The sequence below is a fragment of the Rhipicephalus sanguineus genome, chromosome 4 (genome assembly GCF_013339695.2).
Source record: "Rhipicephalus sanguineus isolate Rsan-2018 chromosome 4, BIME_Rsan_1.4, whole genome shotgun sequence".
Lineage (NCBI taxonomy): Eukaryota > Metazoa > Arthropoda > Arachnida > Ixodida > Ixodidae > Rhipicephalus > Rhipicephalus sanguineus.
In genome coordinates, this window is record NC_051179.1 from 39977326 (window position 1) to 39998992 (window position 21667).

The 21667-nt window shown below is 48.7% G+C and overlaps 1 protein-coding gene across 1 annotated transcript in view; it reads right to left on the reverse strand.

Moving 5' to 3' along the window:
• The window catches only part of LOC119389804 (protein O-mannosyl-transferase TMTC2), a 395851-nt gene that overhangs the window by 257335 nt on the left and 116849 nt on the right, over positions 1-21667 (reverse strand). Inside the window, exon 2 of the mRNA XM_037657191.2 lies at positions 4878-5141. Within this exon, the coding sequence (XP_037513119.1) occupies positions 4878-5113 (236 nt within the window). The 5' untranslated portion in view covers positions 5114-5141. The remainder of the gene's footprint in view (positions 1-4877; positions 5142-21667) is intronic.

The following is a 21667-nucleotide window of genomic DNA, read 5'->3' on the forward strand; positions in this document are numbered from 1 at the left end:
ACTGCATAAGTGTACTCATCAGGAAAAAAAAAAAGAAAGAAAAAAAGGGACCTCGCATACGCTGCGAGTTTCAGCAAAGACGAACGAACCCCTCCAGATAACGTGTCTTCACGGATGACAACAAAATGGCGAACCGAGTGAGTATTAATAGAGAGAGATAGATGGATGAGATGCGAAAGGCGGGCAGGTTAAACGGATGATAAATACCTGGTTTGCCACCCTACACCGGGGAAGCGGTAAGAGGAGACAGAAAACTAAAGAAGAAAAGCGCACAGAAAGAAAGAGAGAGAGTTAAAAACACGCCTGTGTCAGAGCCGTTCAACGTGATTCGTTGATCGCCGAACGTTCAGTGACGCCTTCGTCGCTCTCTGAGATAAGGATCGCATCGTCCACCACTTCGAGATACGCATAATTATCGAAAACGCTCAGAGACCAGGACGACACACTATAACAAACACGCCACGGTGGTCTAGTGGTTATGGTGCTCGAATGGTGACCCGAAGGTCGCGGGATCGAATTTTCAGTGGAGGGGAAATTCTAGAGGCCCTTGTACTTGGATTTAGGCGCACGTTAAGGAATCCGAGGTGGTCGAAATTTTCGGAGCCCTCCACTACGGCATCCCTCATGATCATATCGTGGTTTTGGGGCGTAAAGGCCCAACAATTATTCTAGACACACTGTAACACGGGACGAGCATAACACCGACTTTTGTTCCAGTGTTTACCCGCCTGCTTAATCGTGGGTGCTCTTCTAATTACGGATCATCTCTAGGAGAACATTCCTGACGTCTTTTCTTTCACTGCAACCTTTAGAACGACACTCGGAAACAAAGCAGGTCAACTGCTGACTCTCAACTAAATTTATGAACAGAAGAAACGTAATGTGTATGCACCCGACACACGCAACAAGGGACAAAATATCAAACACGTGTTCAGAGCAAAATCTTGTGGCAAGTAATATCAAGAAATGCCATTTCTTGTTATGATAGTGCAATTGTTTCAGTGCTTGTCCTATTTTTTTCCACGTTCCTTTTGCTGTGTCTATGTTTTTTTCGTGCTGTTCCATTTCATCATGCAAGTATACCAACTCGGCCAACTCTACACCTTTATGCGGTATTAAGGATCAAGCGGGCTGCAGAAAATATACTAGATAGGCTACAAGTGTGAAAGGTGGCCGTGCACATATACAGCCCTACTATAATCTGACCTTAGTATAACCATAACTAACGCTTTTGCAACATGCTAGGATGATCGGTCGGTAAGCTCGAAAAATAGACTATTGCAGTACAAAAATTTTCGGAGGCGCGTCTTGGTGGAAGTAACGAATGATAGCCAGATTTGATGCTTAGTGTTTGTACCGAGTAAGAGTACTCGACGCATGGTGACAATAAAAACAAATCGAGTATGCTCTTCGGACGCTAAAAAAAATATTGGGGGACCCTTAAGCTTCGCCTTTAAGAGTTGAACGCGATAGCGAAATCCGGCCCCTAGTGCGCACTTCAACCCATAAGTGCATACTTATTAATGTGTATTGTTACACACACACACGCACGCACGCGCGCGAATTTTACAGGCTTTCGATCTAAAGCAAGAGTCGCATGGCCTTCAAGATATACGCCGCGCGTCGGCCCTCTCGGATGCCATAAAAAACGCCAGGCCTGCGCTGATACCGCAGCACAGTCACAGCTAAAGCTGGAAGAGCGGCGTTTCTAGTGTACGTTGTAAGATCTCTTGGGGCTACAATACAAGTACACTAGAACGGTACCCACTACGCCATAAATCACAATTTTTGTGAAGATGGGAAGCACCTACTAAGCCATTATTCGTCATCCGGCGGAGAAGCGAGGCACCAGCTACAGGTCTGTAAGGCATTATGTGCACTTTGTTGACGCGACGACTGCCGACGATGAATTATGGCTCAGCCCTGTGTAATGGGTTGGAAGGTTTAAACGGCCCACCAGTTATGTAATTTGCATTCGGTGACGCCCGCTCGCTATTTCCCTCGCCCGTCATGCTGTATAACATACGTTAACGTGGGAGAGAGACGGAGGGGGGGGGGGGGAAGAACTTTACTGAGACCCCGAGGAAATGGATCATGCGCTTATGGGCTTCCTTGGCAACCAATACAAGTGCACTTGCGAAGAACCCACTACGCTATAAATCATTGCAATTTTACTGAGACCCCGAGGAAATGGATCATGCGCTTATGGGCTTCCTTGGCAACCAATACAAGTGCACTTGCGAGGAACCCACTACGCTATAAATCATTGTAATTTTTTAGAAGTAGGGCACCAGGCACTGTGCCATTTTTCCTCATTCTACAGAGAGCCGTGGAACCTGCTAAACGCATGTAAGGCTTTATGCGCACTTTGTTGATGCTGTGCCTGATGACGATGAAGAATTATGGCAGAGCTCTTTGTAATGGGTTAGAAGCATTCAACAACCTACTCGTTGCGCAATTCGCATTGTTTGACGCCTGGTTACAGAAATCGCGTTGTGCGACGCTTGGGCTTATTTTACTCTTCTACCACGCCATATTGCATATGCTAATGTGGTTCCTTCCCGACATGAAGGCTGTATAGCACCTTTTTGCAAAGCAGTTTCAAGCACCGGCATGGCTCAGAGGTTGAATACTGGGCTCCCACGCAGAGGGCCCAGATTCGAACCTCGTTCCATCCTGGAATTTTTTCTTATTTCGTTTTTTTTTCTTATTTCGAGCGACACTGGTTACGGACACCGGCGGCGGCGGCGGACAACTACGGCACCAAAAACGGCCGGTGAAATGATCTCATAACAGCTTTCGCTGTAAAAGTCGAGACATATTTCTCACAATGCCTCACAGATGGCAGCACATTATCTAGCCTTTGCTGCGTTGGCTTGATATGTTTTCCTCTAGATGGACATAGTTGTCCATTTTTAGAGCTGTTTGAAAGTTCGTGTGGGTATTTAGCGGCGATGGCTGCACTATCCCGGCGTTTTTTCGACGTAGTTTGATGGCCTCGCGAATGCGCCTACAAATCGCCGTATGGCTCGTTTTCGTCGTGGCACCTGCCGAACAAAATGCGTCGAGACTCTTTTCACTACATGACATTTATGTAGTGTTTTTGTCCGAAGCAGCTGCAAGTAACATCGTGGCTTTGTGGTAAGACACCTGCTTGCCACGCGAACGGCCCGGGTTCGACCCTCATTGGGACCGAAGATTTTATCTTTTATTTTATTTGCTACTTTCTCGATTTTTCGCTCACGGATGATTTTTCGCTCACAACCAACGGTGCCGACGCCGACACCGGCATTTCTGCGACACGAGCTCTCTAACGCTACCGCGTTAAAACGGAATATCTGAAGGAACTTGAGAGCTTAGTAAGGTCTGCATGAGAGCTGAATTGGTACGGAACGAAGAGAATACGCGAATGGGAAAGACCTGCACTTGGCAAGAGACTTTTATTGAGGCAGAATGTTCCCACGAGTGTTTTTCCTGCGCATGCGCCGAGTCCGTTTCGATATATTTCTTTCAACCAATTTGGGAGTCGTGTAAAAACGGACTTAGCGAAAGTAACAGCAATGTTCCTGTCGTACTTAGATGGCTCTAAGCAAGAGAAACCAAGGATAGGATGATTTGAACAAGGCGCTCATGCATCTCAGATGCATAACGAGAGATTCCTTTGCGCTCAGATGCATCGATGGTACAATGACCATTTTCAGACGTAAATGCGCTGGTACCTTCCTCCCGCATCAACTCACATTATATATATGGTAACATCACAATGCGCGCGTGGACATATCGTGAGAAGCGTTCGGCTGTATGCCAAGTGCAAGAAATTGATAGCGATATTTATTTGCCTATCAGCAAGCCCAACCGGCACTTGACATTAGGTATCAATATAATTTGCTCACAGCTGATTCCTTAGGGGCAGCGCTTGCACAAGAAAATTCGTAAAGCGGTGAAAGAGGGCAACGATATAGCTATGCATGTGCGTAACTGGAAAATCTTTGAGGAGAAGTTTACAAATGCATACTGCAAATGTATTGCTAAAAGACAAGCAGGGAGCACGAACATGCATGCCCGCTATGGCACTAAACGAAGTCTATACACAGTGCTTTTGGGAAAGCGATACACGGAACGAAAACTGTGGAATCTCTAGGAACAGCGGCTGGTCGATGCACGTCGCCGGACCAATGGCATGCGCGCAAATATTTAGAGCATCACCGGAACACGCATGCGGGGATGACGGCGAAAGTAAGCGAAACTAGCAGCCGGTCCGCTGCAAGGGAATGTTGTGCACTGTGATTGAGACGAAACAGAAGATGCGCTCCGTGAGGAAAAGAATACAAATGGCTGTAACGGTGGAAAAGCTAAAGCGATCTTGCAGGAAACACAATGCGTTTGACCACTTCTCCGGTGCTCGCTCCTCAAGTGTCCATCCTCCGTATAAGTGCTTCAACATCGCACGCTCCAATTTTACTCCAGGCTTCTCAAACGTCATTTTCGGCTTTCTAGCTAAAGTTCTTACAGCTGAGAAGTGCAAGCCAAGCCAATTACTCCAGCTCTGGTGGAAAAAAGTTTTGTGTTCGCATAGTCTCGACTCGGCGGAACTATCAAGGAGCCATCACTGCGCGCTAGTTTTATCGAGAAAGTAACGATGACGCATATTCTGTGTCCCGCACACACAGTTAAGACAAACAACGAAGAATACACTCTACATCTATCGGTCTTCAAGCATCCCTTGGACGGAGCATCTTCAAACACGGCGTCGTCACATTTTACAGTCGTCCACAGGAGTCTTCAGAAGCGGCCTGTTGCCGGCAAAGTGCGGCCAAGATCGGGAGACAAGGAAACCAGAAGAAAGCGAGACAAACACACGCTTGCACAGAACTCACCTGTCATCGTAGGCGAAGTCCGCGTCCAGCGTGTTCCAGTAAAGCAGACAGGCCCATCCGGAGACGAGCGCCACGGCGCCGTAGTAGTCCATGTTGCTCAGTTTGCGACCGTGCCGCGACTGCTGCTCACGAGCCTGGTGCGCCGCTGCCGCCGCCGCCGGCTGATGCTGGTGTCCTCCGCCAGGTGCCGCCGCCTCCCTCCGCGCATGCGCACGCAGCACGCTGCGGCCCGTCATGGATCGGCCAATGGGCGCCCCCCTCGGGCTGCGCACGAAAGACGAAAGAAGCCGGGGCATGAGTGCGGCGCACTTTTTTCTTGCGTGTTTTTCGCGCATTTTCCTTCTTTCATTCATTCCTTCTTTTATTGCTTTTAGTGCCGCCAAAAGAGCAGCGTGCACGAGAACGCGCGCGCCAAGCACAAACCGCCGCCGCCGTCGCGGTGGTGTGGTGGTGGCGGCGGCGGGGAAGTCGAAAATTGGCGCCCAAAGTAGGGCCTGTCCTTTCCGGACCAGCCTCGGAGGCGCCGAAGAAGCGACGGTCCCCCCCCCCCACCCCCCTCTTCGGCTTCGGCCCACTACTGGACGCCACTCCGAGGAAAGACCGCGAGCGGACGAAAGGCCCTTTCGAGGAAAGAAGCGTTTTGTAGGCACCGCCGGAAGGGGCCAACAGGGGTGGCGGCAGGAGCAAAACATGCATGCATGGGTGAAGGAACGGCAGAGAGATCATCGGCGACGCGCCGTTGCAACTCGAAAGAGCAACGTTGCTCTAGCGGTGTTTGTGTTTGTCTCGACAGCGACGGCGTGTTTTCCTTTTCTTTTTAACGGAACGGGGATGCAACACACCCCGGGAGGGGCCCGCGATGTTGTTGCAGTTTTGACACTCTGTAAGCGCGAAGAAAATAAACGGAAGAGGGCCAGTTGTGAACTTTCGACACGTTCTCATAACGGGCTAGGGTGTGGCTATACCCGGAATTTAGTTTGTACTTCGTGTTGACCTCCAAAAGTACGCGCATCGGGAAAAGGGAGCAAGGAGATGGAGGGGGATGGCTTGGGTTTGAGAAGGTGTTAACGTAGTCGCTGCACTTATGCGTTCATATGATTATTCGTGTTTCCAAATTTTGCTAAATATAACGTAAGGAAACTGAGAGTGGACGTCTGCTGATGCGAGATCGCAACTGCGTTAGTTAAACGGAAGTGCAAAGAAGTACGTCGCAGAAGCATCGCCTTTACGTAAAGCTAATACGAAATCATTTAAATTTCTTACATGTTTTTGGCATGTAGAGATAGAGAGAAGCGAGTTACGTTAAGGAAAAATGTCTCGGCCGTTTGCTATATTATCTGATTGATTCACACAGATGAATATAGTGTTTCGGCACGCAGTAAACATTGGAAACTTCCAACTAGGTAGTGTTTAAAGGGACACTAAAGGCAAATATTAAGTCGACGTTGATTGTTGAAATAGTGGTCCAGAAACCTCGCAGTGCTGCTTTTGTGCCAAGGAAGTGCTTATTTTGGAATAAAATCACGTTTTTAGTGGTCCGCATCGCGTTAGCGCGCTTCAAATCTCCCGCCTGAAAATACGACTCTCATACGTCACTGCTGCCATGCCCAACGTTGCCCGCTTTTACGGCGCGCCGCCGACACTAGTAGCAGTCAAGCGGAAGTAGCGGGACCCACAGTAGCAACAACGGCGCTGCGGCAAAGACTTGCTCGGATGGGCACATTCAAAGCCGTCACCAAGTTGCGGTTGGTCTCGTAATCCTCAGTACGAAAGTGCAGCGAGCACACACGCAGAGGTTTTGACTGTTTAGCACACTGGCGCAATGGCATGACACTAAGCCACTTCGAGCGTAAGGGTTCATTCCGCGGCACCCAGTGAAAAGACACACCGGTTTCCTTGCTGCAGCGCTGGCGTTGTGCACCATTCGGGCATCCGGCAGTATCACACGCATGCGGCATTTTGTCGAACTTCCTGTCAGAGCGACTTTCACGAGCGCGCAAAACACGCACGGCAGTACGCCATCCCGAAACTACCACTGAGACGGGCGAGGCGCAGTTCGGCGAAAACGGAACCTTTGAACCACGCGCGCCGTTCCCCATGGCAACGCCACGGAGGTTTTGTTTTCCATGAATCAAGCGGAAACGAACAAACAGCATTTTATTACGTCTTTTGATGCTCGGAATGTTCTTTTTTTACTGCTGCTAGTTTGATTACTAGTGATTTATTGTAGGCCGACTTCCCTACGTCATCGGGATCACTTCGAAAATGTCCCACTCGTGGCGCTCATCATGTGATACATTTAGCTTAATTTCTCGGTAAGTAGGGCACTGCTGTTGATAATATTGCCGTTTTAGAAGTTGTCATACATTGGGCTTTCACTCTGACATAAATTGTTATTTGCCTGTAGTGTCCCTTTAAGCACTATGCTCCGTCAGCATGTTGGGCCACAGTGCACGGCAAGGGACGTGCCAAGATGTTCTGCGACTTCGGGCTCCACGGAGGTTTTTCGCTCGGGTCTGAGCTGATTGCCAGTGAACACCAATCATGTTAAAACCGATGCGTAAAGAATTGTCTTAGCGATGGTATTCAGAACTTCAAGAAATGCTTCAAGAGAGCAGGCAGGAATTGAAGAAAGAGCGCGAGGAAGAAATAAGCCAAGAAAGCAATTAAGAACAAGCGATGCGCTAACGCATGCGCAATAGCGTTCATTGCGCAATCGCAGAAGGTCGTAGATCTACAGTCATTAGAAAGCGCAGCAAGGCAAACAAAGTTTAAGAAACCGAAAGCATTGACTCAATGAATACAGTTTTGGGAACTGGTTTGTTGGCATATTCCGCGATTGGTGCTAAGGTAGCTTAACAGATACTTAACACGAATAGCATAGAAAAGCAAGGACTACACCACTTTGCTGTCCTACGACCGGTACTGATAAAGGACTAGTTAATGCTTGTTTCTGTGTGTCCTGGATGGTGTACTGGGATGCGGCAGGACTGGAAAGCATTCGAAAAGGCCAAGAAAGAACTAAAACAGCGAATATCTTCAACGACGGAGGTTGAAACACGCTTACAAAAGGGAACAAAAAGAATGGAGGGAGAGGGGGGTAGGATAAGCACCATAGGTGCACGTAGAGGACTGAAGGCTCAGGAATAGACGCGGGGCGGACTAAAAACAGAGGTCGGCACAGGAAGCGACGACGACGAGAAAGCCTGGCATTTTGTCGGTCGGCTTCTCCGTTTCCCCCGCCGAGAGGAAACCGCAGACGGTCGCAGTGGCGCCGGTGGCCCATTAGCCGATCACCGGCCGCCTCGCGCTGTTGCCAGTGGACCCGGCGTGCGTGGTCGTCGCCGCCACTCGGGCTGCTGGAGGCGAAAAACACGTGTCCGCGCAGCGACGAGGGGCGTGTACCTGCCCGAGGGCCCACGGTGGGCCATTGCGACAAATGTCCGCTCCTCCTTTCTCTCTCTCTTCCCATCGGCTCCAGCATTTGCACGCCTTACGCTGCCACTTTTTCTCCTCACGAGCTGTGTAATTTTTTAAAGGAACACTAAATAGAAAAAAAAAAATACATTTTTCTCGTATTAGTAAATGAAATCTCTCTTTCACGGTACCAAAATCATCACTCTTCAGCGAGAAGACGCTTGGTAAGCGAGAAAATGCGCAAAAAGAAAACGAGGGTGGCGACGCCACCTTGGAGTTTCCGCACCAAACGCCGTGACGTCATAGGTTATGACGGCGTCCACTATAGGGCCTACGCAGTTCCTAATCTGTAAAAACTAAGTAAGATCTCCTCTGAGGGGGGCCAGAGACTTGTTATACATCCGTTGAGCCAATGTCCCCAAAGTACGAAAAATGCACGTTGAAATCCGTGACGTCACGCGCGGTGTTTTCGAGCGGGAAATTTAAAAATGATAGTTTGGCTTTTATTTTATCCTCTATTATTATGCCAATGGTGGTGAAATTAACGATATTAGTGTTCTCAGAGTACGATTTATCAATCTAAACCGATTCATTGTTTCACTTAAGTGTCCCTTTAAGCGAAGTTTTTATAACCTGACCACACGTACGCGTTGCAACGCGTCTGCACGCCACGCGCTGACGCGCTGCAGCGCGCACGTGTGGTCAGGCCTTGAGGAAACGCGGCCCTCGAAGGTGCGCCGGTCCCATGCGTACTTGTAAGGTCCGTTTCTAAATATAACTGATGCTCTCTCTATCTTGGCCTTGTCGGCGATAAGTCGTTTCTGATGCGGCAATCTGATCTTTTATCGAGGCACTCGATCGTCATTTCACGTTGCCGCATTTCCCAGTTGCCTGGATATGAACGCATGACCATCGTGGTTGCCTGTAGCAACTAAAGTGTTGCACTTCTAAGAAAACGTGGGTGAAGGTCCGATTCCCGGCATGGAGGAAGGAAACATTCAGGTTGGAGCATTACACAATGCGAAGGAAAAAAGTCACAGTTTCGCCGCAAGGGCGAAGCAATGAACGCGATAGCAAGAAAGTGGAATGTCGCACGAGGAACGACAAGCTGCCCAATACTTGTAGCGCGCCGATGAAGCACTAAGGAGGGTGCCCGAAAAGAACGCACAGGTATACACAGGGCAAGCGTGAACTAACAACTGTCACAGCTGTTATGTCTTTGTGCTTGAGCAACGCGTTGCAAGTGTCGACAATGGAGAATCAGACGCCCCTAGATATTTCTTATTCTTATAAACTGCGGCGCGTGAACTGAGCCCTCTGTGTCTCCTGCCACACGGGGCGTCTGACGCAAGGTGTGCCCGTTGTACTTTTTTTTTTCGTTCCACATTACGTGTGGGTACAGAATGGGGCCACTTTGTCGTGCGCGTATCAAGGGCAGTTTTCAAATTAAAGGAAAATGTAGGAGCGTTGCGTGATAGAAAACACGGCCAAGCTCCTCCGAGGTCCACGTACCACCAGTGGTAAATGGTGCATATAAATAGCTCGCCGTGGTCTAACGCAGCGCGGGGTCGCTGTTTCGCTGGGGAGCGAGGGGTCGCTGGTTCGAATCCCCGGTCGGGTGCTTCGGAATTTTTTCTTCTGCTTTTTTTTCTTTGTGCCTTTTTTATATATATACATACATATACATATCCGGGACATGACGGCGACGGCAAAAATTCGCCGAGAGTGTCCATATAATTGCTATCGCAATAAAAAAGAAAGAAAGAAAGAAAGAAAGAAAGAAAGGAATAAAGAAAGAAAGAAAGAAAAAATAGTATCTCAGGCAGGCAGACGCAAAGCTCCGCTTGACACCCCCCCCCCCCATATTTCCGATAGGGCAAGGGCTCCTAACTTTTTTTTCGATTCATGGGAGCCGCCGCCATGACGGGCTTTTACACTAATGATTTCTCAGCTTTATATTCGCCGTGACGTCAGGTTAACGTGGTCAACAAGCACCGAATGCATCCGCACAAGTTTTCATGCTTATTAGTCTACTGTAGTAGCGTGCACTTATTTGCTGCAGAAGCAAAACCGGCAGCGTTAGCATGACACGAAATGGCTGCACTTGTTTATTTTATTCGGCTACCTAAGGGCCCGAAGGGCGTTACATAGGAAAACGGGGGGGGGGGGGGGTTAATAAGGAATAAAGCATATAATCACAACGCAGGCAAAATGCAGCAGCTGAATAAACACTAAAAATACAATGCCAAAATTTTAAAAAATGGTACAGTACTAATAAGGACGGTTCAATACCAAAATTGCTTCTTTTTTCGAAGTAAGATGTAGGCAACACTCCACAAAACAATGATACCATCAGGAAGATAACTTTACGTGTTTGTTCAATTCCTAAAATGAGCGACAATGAGACACATCCTGCGCGGTAAAGAATACAAAGAATACCCGTCTCTCCGACTTCGCCCCTATCTGGACTATCTCGATTACAGACAACAGTACCAATTGCCTCGATGAATATCGTCACAACTTCGAGACAGCTTGGAATACCCGCCCCGCCCCCTCTTACTTACCCCATTTTATTGCGTATATCCACAAAGAGAATAGCAAAGAAAGTGAGCATTGTTATTATAGAAATAAGAATAAGTGAATGAGTTGTCGCCATTTGCTGGCGACGGCCACTCCTTTTCGCTTAGTTATTAGCATAAAACGAAGTGGAGTTGCACTCGCACTTCGGTGTTCCTATGGCCTAGTGCCTTCCTTGGGTTAACTGTGTTTTGTCGCACTGCCGAAGTGGATCTCAGAGGCCACGCAGAAAGAAACACGTGGTTGAGATCTGTTCCGCCAGGTGTCGCAGCGATCCCAGCCGCTCACGAGGAAACCGTCTGCTCATTCAATAAACTCATTGACTTAATTTTCATTAATTATACTGACAGTTAATTCACCCTCATCTTAAGTAAACTTACGCACCGATGTCGTATGTATCCAATATAGTTCTGACTTCGACCGGAACCACCGATTTCGTGCGCGTCTAATTTTTTAAAAACACTTTTTCTGAATATTCCTAAAATCGGAAGTAAGTGCTCGACCGGAAGTGCTTGGAAGAGAAACAAGAGCGGCACTCGCTGTTCGTGCCACTGAAAAATTAAGGACGTTAAGCTGGGAGAGTTGGTACAATAGAACGATGAAAGCAGAATTTTTTGCGAGTAACTTCATCAAGCGTATAAGAGATTCACGTTATCATCTCGGCGCACGCGCAGTGCCGAGAGACATGGGAAAGGGTGAATATAAGACGCGACAAAAGCCGATTTCCCCTCTCTCGCGCGCACAACGCGCGATAACGGTTGAACCACGCAGCAGCAGCAGGAGCCAGGACAAAGACGCCACACAGATCGGAGACGAACCAAATACCGGCGGCCGTATATGCAGAATGAGAGGGGTCCCGAAATAAACAAGCGCACGCTCTCGAGAACACACGAACGGCGAAGGAGCGCTCGGGCAAAGAAGCGACGCTGCTAGACCCAACGAACGTCAAAGACAAAAAAAAAAGAAAATAAATAAAGGCAACGTACACAAAGCGAACCCCAAGAAGAGTCAAGCGCGCACCGCCTGCGAGAAATAGTAGCACCGCCGCGGCTGTGGAGACAGAGAGTGGTTGTTAGGAAGAAGAGAAAGAAGCGAACCTCGCCCACTTCCACTTCATCCTTAGCTTCCCGCCCTCTTAACAACAATTGAAGAGCAACGCCGCGGCGAACGGGCCAACTCATGCACGCATTCTTTCCGCGGGAGTCGTAATTTTAGGAGCGCGCGGCGGCGAAGGGCCGAAGACGACGCAAGCTGGCGGCATCCCCTCCCCCTTTCTCTTTCTCTCTCTACTTCTACTACGCCTTTTTATCTCGTGTGTGTACGTCCTTTCTGCCGCTTTAGCGAAGCACCCTCCCCCTCCCCAAAAGAAGAGTGTGCGTGCTATGTCGCTATTTTGCCTGCCTTGCCCCGCTCGATTCCCCTCTCTTCTCACCTCTTCCTCTCCACTCCCGAACCCGGCTCTTCCTAAATATTGCGCGGTTATAAACAAAACGAACGGTGCTCGCGGCCGTGGCAAGAAAAATACTCCTGGGGCGCTCCAGCTCCAGAACGGCCGAATAAGCACGCGCCATGCACAATGCTTTGCATCCTCCTGATGCAGTGTGAGGGATTAGTGGGTTGGTATTGGCGTAGTATGTGTGTGTGAGCTCCATCCGAACACGCGCGTTTCGTTTATCGATACACCAGCCCATCGGTGGTATTTCATTTGCGTGCTGTCAACATACGTAAGCAATATCACCAGGCAGGGGGGAAAAAGCACCACTTATTTCCTTGCACCGTTTTATCTTATCTATACCTCACTCCATCCCTGGGCATATCTTTCTGCTTGTTCCATCTTTAATATCGTTAAAGAGAGAGAGAGAGAGAGAGATAGACTGTTTTATTCGTTTGCAATCAGTGAAACATTGAAACAGCCAAGAAGCCACCTGTATTCCCTATCTTAAGAGACTTCGAGCAGCGCAGCATCGTGTCAACCAGTCGTAATAAAACTAGGGTGGCCTGCCTGTTCCAGAGAATCGAAGAGAACTCGCCTATTTCACGCTACTCTTCCTTCAGTGAAAGTTTTCGTGGAGTTTGCATCGCAGAGAGGAGGATCAAATGCGCACACTGAGGTAACCTGTACTCCGGTTTGTTCTCCTGGTCTGCTTGCTGACCGATACGATATGTTTTCACTGCACTGCACCGATTTACTTACACGGAACAGACTGCACATATAGGCCCGCAAATTCACGATCGGTGTTCTCGGATGATTTGTGTTTAAACTAGTGTCCGATTAAAAGATGCAGGTTATAGTGTTGGACTGTTGACCCGAAGGTCGCGGGATCGAATCCCTGCTGCGGCGGCTGCATTTCGATGGAGGCAAAATGCTAGAGACCCTTGTTCTTAGATTTATGCCCACTTTAAGGAATCCCAGGTGGTCGAAATTTCTGGATCCCTACCCTACGGCGTCTTTCGTAATCAAATCGTGGTTTTGGAACGTAAAAACCCAACGGTCGTTATATAAGATGGGAAATATGTACGAGCGGCTAGCTTGGCGAGCAACCGGCCTACACATGATCTCGCGAACAGACTACGCAGAGCTGAGTCATATTTAAGCGTTATACCAGTGCGATCCCAAATCCATGTCTCGCGTTGCATTTTTCCTCCCCTTCATGGCATCGCGCAAAAACTCCCCCGCTGCCTCCTCCAATCTTTCACGTGCACTCTTCTTTCCGCACGGGCGGCTATCAATTGAGCAGGCACGTTTGCACGGCGGATGGAGTTTTCTGGGACCAAAGGTTTCTCTCTCTCTCTCCCTTCCTCTCCTATTCATTTGCTTTATGCCCGCTCCAACGCCCGTCGCCTTCCGCAGAAACTATTGCACATAAATAAGGCGGTGCACGGCAGCGGGAAAACTGCAGCCCGGGCCGAGCAGCGAAGCAGAAGAAACGCACCAACACTAATAAAAAGTAAAGAATAACACGCGCGGAAAGCGACGAGAGGGCTAGGGATTCGTGCTCGCGCGCGACTGCGTCTTCGGTCGGTCCGCCGGTGCGCGGAACTCAGCCTCAGGAAGGAAGGAAGAAAGAAAGAAAAAGAAGAAGAAAACGCGGCGCGCGGGGAAACGAAAAACCCGTAAATTAGGGGAGATCCGAGCGTAAGGTATACAATTACGCGCGCGCCAAACAATGACTTAGAGGCCTCCTCTATACTTCATTGCCTCCGACGTAGTCGTTGCCGGCACTCTGCCGGCTGCGGCTACGAAAGCACGCCTCTGTTTGCGTCCCCGCGCACGCAAAGAAAGCGCTCGCTTGCGGCGCGCAACTCAACCTTTCCTCCCCCCAGCGTACACTTGGGTTTGTTGCTCGCCCCCCCCCCCCCCCCTCCCCGTGTTCGCTCCCCCAACCTTCCCATGCACTACTGGCGAGCCCAGGGCTGTTCGCCGTCGGCACTGCCATAGACGCGCTATTATTTTTGGCTCCGCCGGTGGTGCTTGAGATTACCGGCTACCGTAGGAACAACCGAGAGTGCGGCTTGATGCTTGCATGACTATCGGTTCCGCAGAGGTAACTACACGGTTCCTGTTAAAGGAGAAGCGCGTTGCAGCCGAGGGAATAAGCAAGACCTGAAGCTCATTTCTCCGCTTCGCTTTTCTCCTTCTATTTTGTTTTCGTGCATTTTCCATTTCTCGAAAAACAAAAATCAACGCAACGACAGCAATTTTCTCAGGAACGCAACTCGCTTTCTTCTTTCTTTCTCTCTCTTTGGAAAACGTATATTCCGACTTTTCGGTTCGTTATTTCTTAAAATTAGTACTCTTTCTCATAATAGTTCCTGGGCGAGCGTATCAATTCTTTGTTCCATGGCGTCTTCGTGGTGACATCGCACGTACGTCCTAGAGTTGAGACGTGAGAACGAACGCAGCTGCAATCACGAGTCTGCGAGAGGCGGACTGTATTACGGACAGTCGCTCAGCCCTCATCCGCGAAGACAGGCGACGAAAATTAGAGAAGCGTCTGCGAAGCAAGCTGATCAGGCCCACAAAGACCGCATTCGCGATGCAGCTCGCGTGCGCGCAGAAACTGACGACAGAAGTAACGACCTATACTAACGACTAATGTCAAGCGAAGTCATGAGACAATAATTTCGTGCAAAAGGCCCGAAAGGATGATGGAATAAAGACACCACGATTCGCACGCAGAGTGCCCGCGGTGTATGTCGTGGCGTTTTGTGTCAGGAATACTTTCTGTCGGTCATTCTGCATCAGTTTCGGTGATCTTTCGCGTTTCGTGCTTGAAGGCGCGAAGTTACATAGCTCACCGAAGCCACACCCTTCTGAACAAATGATAAAACTTGTCCTAGGCCAGATTAGTTTGAACGCGGTCGTACGTAGGGCCCTTCTGAGTGCACGACCAGCTAGCTACACGGTGGCTTAGAAGTCGTATATATGGTAGCCAGTGAGACCACGAACTTTCTTTTGGCGGACAACTGGAGAAGGACTCGCGTGACAGTTCGGAATTGGCAATTCCTTTACTATGCAATAGTTGTCCGTTGCTTACTGTTCGCATCTTCCAATATAGCATAAGGTGTTTTAGCAGTGACGTTAATACCGTATACCGTTTACGCTACGGTGCTAGCGTTCCGCGTTAAATGTACCCAGATTGCAGATTAAAATAGCGATCTGCCAACCACGACGGTGCGATATTTTCGTACTTAGCGCACGGTAAACCAGCACTGCTAAAGGTCTCTAGTATAACGTTCAACAATCACGATTCTCCGGCTAACCATTCGTGGTAATCACGAGTGGTTAGCCGGAAAGTCCAACCACTCGCGGCAATCACGAGTGGTTAACCACCCGTGGAAATCAACTGCTTTATGATTAAAGGTCCTCGTATTTCCCCGGGTTCGGCTTAAGCACACAAAAAGATAAAGGGGGTAGGAATGGGGGATGTGAACCACGTGATCGAGTGCAAGGGGGCTAGTCGTCCATCTCGCGTAAAGCGCGCGCGCAAAACGAGCAACGCGGCATGCAGAGTACAGATAGATCAGTCACCGTTCACACGTCGCCTCGCAGCGCGGTATATATATAGACGATCTTCCCACACCTTATACGCACCCAGACGAGAGGGGGGTCGTTCAAAGTGAAATTGTTAGAGCCGTTCCCGCGCGCTGAACGAGGCATTGGATCACAATTAGACGGCGTTTTACGACTCCGGGAGGGGGGAACAAACCCGAGCCGTTTGCGCAGCAGACGTTTAATCCCGCAGCTTCCTCCTGCGCTAAAGGGAGCGGAACAAAGAGAGTGAGGGAGAGATTGGCAGTAGCGGTGGGTCGGCGGGACGAGATAGTACGAGGGAGGTTCAGAAATGGGCTTCGAGGGGGGCGCGCGTGCGCGCAGGACTTGACGTAAAGACGTGATCGCCGAGAGAAACCGACGTTTTTTGGGTGGCTCGCGAATAAAGAAACCGAGAACTGTCGCGGTCCAAGCCCTCTCGGAGCTTCCCGGCAGAGGGCCTCGCCGCCGTCCTTTTTATGGGGGTCTCGGGGACAACCACAATTTGCGGGGACTATAGGCTCTCCGCGAAGAAGAGGGCGAGGGAATGCGCGGCATATTTAAGCAGAAGCACGCGTAGATATATAGCTTATATAGAGGGCGCTCGTACGACGTCGTAAATGGAACGCCACCGTGCGGCGGAGAAACAAACACGCGCGACGGCTAGCCAAAAAATAAGTAAATAAAAGAAAGAAAAGAGGGAGAGAGAGAGAAGGTATAGGATTCTCCCTTCCATCCCCCTTTCGCGAATGAGAAGAAAACTCGGTCAAACGACGTCGTAAAAAGCAGACCGCCTGACTGTTAAGAGCCTGCCGTATATGTAGAGCTTATACTATACGCATACGACGGTCGTGTGTGTTATAGCCCGCTTCTGTTGTTTGTTCGTGTTTGTTTGGTCTTTATTGCAGCGTACACGGAGCGAGTTTCGAGCGAGTTTTTTTAACTGCGGTGCGCGAGGCTATAATGCGGCTTGCATGTTCAGCCATGGACCAGGAGTTATAGGTCAAGCAAACTCAGAGACAGTGGCTTGTTTGTTGACCCGAGTAAAGCTGCAGCTCCAAAGCCAATCAATGATGTATGCAGTACGTCTCTCAGAGCGGCTAAATGTGGCTGGCCGCATTGCCACGCACTGCCTCGCTGGAACAGGTTGAAAAAGAAAGCATGTTTTATGCATGCCCGTGGCCGACGCACATCGCTGTATATACTCATCGGTGCAATCCGCGCAGTATGCATAGCACTTGTACGCTATCGACGATCGAAACAATAGATCGCTTGAACTCAGTGTTGCCTGAAGTTCGCGTCGCTCTCGTTCTGCGCACTCGAGCGCTGAAGTGAGACGGCACTCAGCTCGACCATATTGGATAACCGTGTTGCGAAGACGCAAACAGTAACGTGGAAAGCTTGGATGAGTAACTACAATGGGGGCACCCAAGTACCGTCATGTTCCGCTTAGTCAACCATGTATCAACGTGCCACCGATGCCTGCGTAATTAAGACATCTCGACAACGGTATTATAGCGGAGCGAGGTGATCCTGTTAGGCCAAAAGAAAAACGAAGAATGGCACACCGGGAGGGACTTCAACAACGACAACCCTCTAATAATTAAAAAAAGAACAACAGCATTAAATCAGTTGGAAGCTTGTATGTCCAGCTCCAACGCTGGAAACCAGCTGAGGATGGTAAACTGTAATTGGAGTACGACCAGTACTCCACGGCATCCTGGAACGGTGTGGCAACCCATCTTGGGCAAAGGCTTCACTTGTTCAGACCAATGAAGTTCGTTAATTAATTAAATTACATTGCCCGTGGGTCGCTGGGTCGAATCCTGGATGCGGCGGCCGCATTTCGATGGAGGCGCCGTGCTAGAGGCCCGTGTACTTAAATTTAGAACCCCAGGTTGTCGAAATTTCCGGAGCCATCAGCTGCGGCGTCCCTCATAATCATATCATTGTTTTGGGACGTAAAATCCAGACAATTATGATTATTATTATCACTAATTACATTGTTTAGCGTTTTAACGCCGCAGGTTGTGCTATGAGCAACGGGTCCGGCGTATTAGAGTGCTCCAGATTAATTGCGACCACCTGCAGTGGCTTTTAAATCTAAGTACCCGAGCATTTTTGCGCGTTGCAAACCCATCAAAATGTGTTCAGCTCCCGCGGCTGGGAATTCAATCGGCGACTTTTGTATCAGCAGCAAAACTTCATAACCAACTGCATGTGCCTCCGTGGCAGGGCAAGCGAAGAATGTAATAAAGGAACGATGGAGATAATAAAGAAAAACAAGTAACGCGAAGCTGAAAGTCTTAGCATATAATGAGCTGTCTGCAAGTCTCGTTTAGCTTGGCAAGCTTCTCTCCATTTTCGCAATATGTTTTAACTGTGTATCGCAATACGCAAAACATAGAAATACGTTTTAATGTATATAGGATGCTACAATACACCGAGAAGCTGTCATAAACGGTATACAGGAACAAAGTTCGTTCCGATATTGCGATAAACTTTTGTTTCTGAGGACTCTAGTTCGCTTCTGCAGCTTCAAATATTGCATATATTACACGAACACTCCAACGGAGAGCGAGCTAGTGAACGAGAGAAAGAGAGAGAGAAAGAAAGAAAGGCGAGAGGGAAATAGATAAAGTATGAGTACAATGAGGTTTAATTCAAGGCCGCAGGGCGAGCGAGAGAAATCCCTTGCCGGCCCTACGTGAGTTCGTGCTGCATACATTAGGCGTCTCGGGAAAGCGGAGAAAACGAAAGCAAAGGCACCGAGACTAGAAGCAACTGAGTGGAGGCTCTTGATTTTTTTTTTATGTTGACTTTGACGTCATTTTATCTCGTTATACTTGTCACAATTACTTTATCTCTCCGTTCGTTTCTTTTTCCTCCGAACTCAATCGTGAAATCACGCGGCGAAAGTAGTCGCGCAAAACACGAATGAGACAGAATGAAAGGCATTCCCGTTCGTTCTCCCTGAAGACGGCCAACGTCAGACAGAAAAGCTCGTGAGCTGCTGCCGCCCCGACGAAAAGCACTTGGAAAAGAGCACTCCTGTATAGGGATGGCGACATGAATGAACCCTATACACATCGGAACAAGAATAAAAAAAGGAAGAAAAAGGTAGGCTCAAAGAAATACAGACAAACAATTTAAATCGAAACTATACGAATCGTCAAGGAAAAGATTGTCACACTGGCTCACAAATAAAGCTTTGGAACGAAGGACTGAGCGGAAAAAAGAAAAAGAAAGACCATCGCGGCGTTTCGAAATGTTTTCCGAATTAAAAGGACGATTCGGGAGCTATCTCGGAACTTTTCCCCCATAGTTCCCTTACATCTTTCTAACGTTTCTCTTGCATGTTACGTATATTTTTTTCTCAATCAGTACATATTCCATAGCTTAAGAATCTTGGATGGCCTTGAATAGGCAGCGCTTGAAAGAATAGAGGGATAAAAGAAAGCTGGGGACACGCAATTCTCCAATTCAAGCGGGCACCTAACCGCTCCCTGTATCAATGCTTCCCAATCCCCCTCCATCAGCCTCCCTATTTCGGGAGCTGGCTCTCCCTGCGCCTATACACAAACGGCCCGGCTGCAATGTACGACGAGCCGAGCAAGTTCACTAGATGCGCGATCCTGCAGGGCGAGATGCGAACGGCGACCGATTTGGAGTCGGGAAATTTCGCAAGGGTGAGCTCTACCGGAAAGCCGTCTAGCCTTCCTTTCTTTCGTACACCTTCATTCCCGAATTACTTCTTTTTTCTTAGTGGGAGTGGGCGCCACGCTTGCCCCATATCGCAGAGGGTCCGCTGGATAGAAAAGTGCCACCACACGAACAAATTTAAGCTGGCGTAGATAGGCGGAGGGCTAAGGGTGCGTTACGAAACGCGTTTGGGACCAGAACTATATTCTCCGAAGAAAAACAAAGCAGTAGTCCTATTATCATTCGTAAGGAAAGATAAGAACGTTTAAAACGCTTTGCCACGTTCTACGACTGGCTTCCAATAAAACCGGCTGGTACCCGGGCTCATTAGAGAGGAGAGAGAAAAATAGAGAGCCTTCATTATTACGCTTAAAGCTTACACTGGTCTGAGGTAAGCGTTATCAGAGAATAGAAAGAAAGAACTTAAAGTCAGCGCGTGATGCAGAGAATATATCACTGTGACGTCAGTTCGGTCACATTTAAACGACGACTAAATTATTCATTAAATTACACGACGAATCAATGATTAATATGATCTTGTATCTTGTTTAATTGCACACAGAGACGATATTAAGCTGCGCTGGAATTTGAGTTCGCGTGCTCCGTGGTCAAAAACGAGCTCAGAGTTAAATCAGCGGCAAGTGCTATATCAGGTGAACATAATGCAGCGTTATGGATCTAAGTTCAGCCCCGTTGGTTCCGCACATCAGTATTGCATCTTGGTTCTGCATGTGACCGTAGTTGTTTTCGTGCTCCGAAAACTAGCATATAGGTAATGTACATGGAAAGTAATGTAGATGATGTACATCATATTTCACTCTTCAAAGGGAAAGCATGACAACCACCCGTTCGTAGCACAAGTTACAAGGAAATCCCTACGGACTTATATCCATAAGGATTTCTTAGAAAAAAAAAAAAGCTTCATAGTTGCCGAAAAATTTGTCCTCATCCGGGGATCGAACCCGAGACCAACTTAATTCCGTATGGATTTCCTTGTAGCCTTGTGCGACAAATGGGTGCTTGTCAGATTTCCCTTTCATAACTCTTCCGTCACCTTATGGGTTTCCACAGAAGTCATTTGCAAGTAATGTACAACTACAAGCGAACCTTCATATAGTAGCCTTCATGACGGTTCCGAACCTTTGTGAGTTACAGTGGCTGTGACAAAGTGTCTGTCTAGTAAAACAGCCATCGCTTATCTGTCATATACGTACTTTCTACCATCGTATTGTGAAACATCGTAACACGTCACAGTAACGTGTACCGAGCCAAACCGAGTAGGAGGGTCTGTCTCTTCAACACAATTTGTTTACACACATACAAATTACGCTTCTACCACGCAGGAACAAATTTCGACAAAAATATACACGACCACACAGAGCCAATCTCGCCATCGCGCGGCGAATTCCTCGTCAACTCGTTATTCTCCTCCCCTTCACCGCGTGGCACCTCGAAGCGAATAAAGAAGGGAAAAAAAAAAGAGAGAACATTAATTTCATGCGGGGAGTGATGGATAACAAGCAGTCAAAGTGAGGAAGATCCGCAGATGCGTGTATACATATCAGATGCTGCGAGACGAGACAGCGGAGGGTACACAAACGTAAAGAGGAGCCGGAAGGGGGCGCTAGAGAGGGTGCGTCATGTCGAGAGATTAGGCAAAGATTAACGATGTGGCATATCCCTAATCCGCGACCGCCGCGTCGAAAAATGCGGCGCGGGGCAGCATGCAGGGGTTGCGTATTCTGTGTGTGTGTATACTATATATATAATATACAGGGGGGGGGGGCGGCGTCCACGGTAGCAGCCGGCGCGGAGGCAACGGGCTCACACAGCCGCACGCGTCGAGACGCGCCAGCTCTTCACATTTTTCGCACCTATTTCTTATTCTGTCGCTTTTCTCTCTTTCCTTAGTCTTGTTTTCTTTCGATTAGGAAGGTAGGTAGGTGGCGACGCAGAGCTGCCGAGAACAGAAAGTGACGACGGGGCACAGGAGAACTATGTTTGCTCGAAGGGGCGGAACTAGTGGGAGGAAAGAGAAAGAGAGAGAGAACACGTTGGGGCT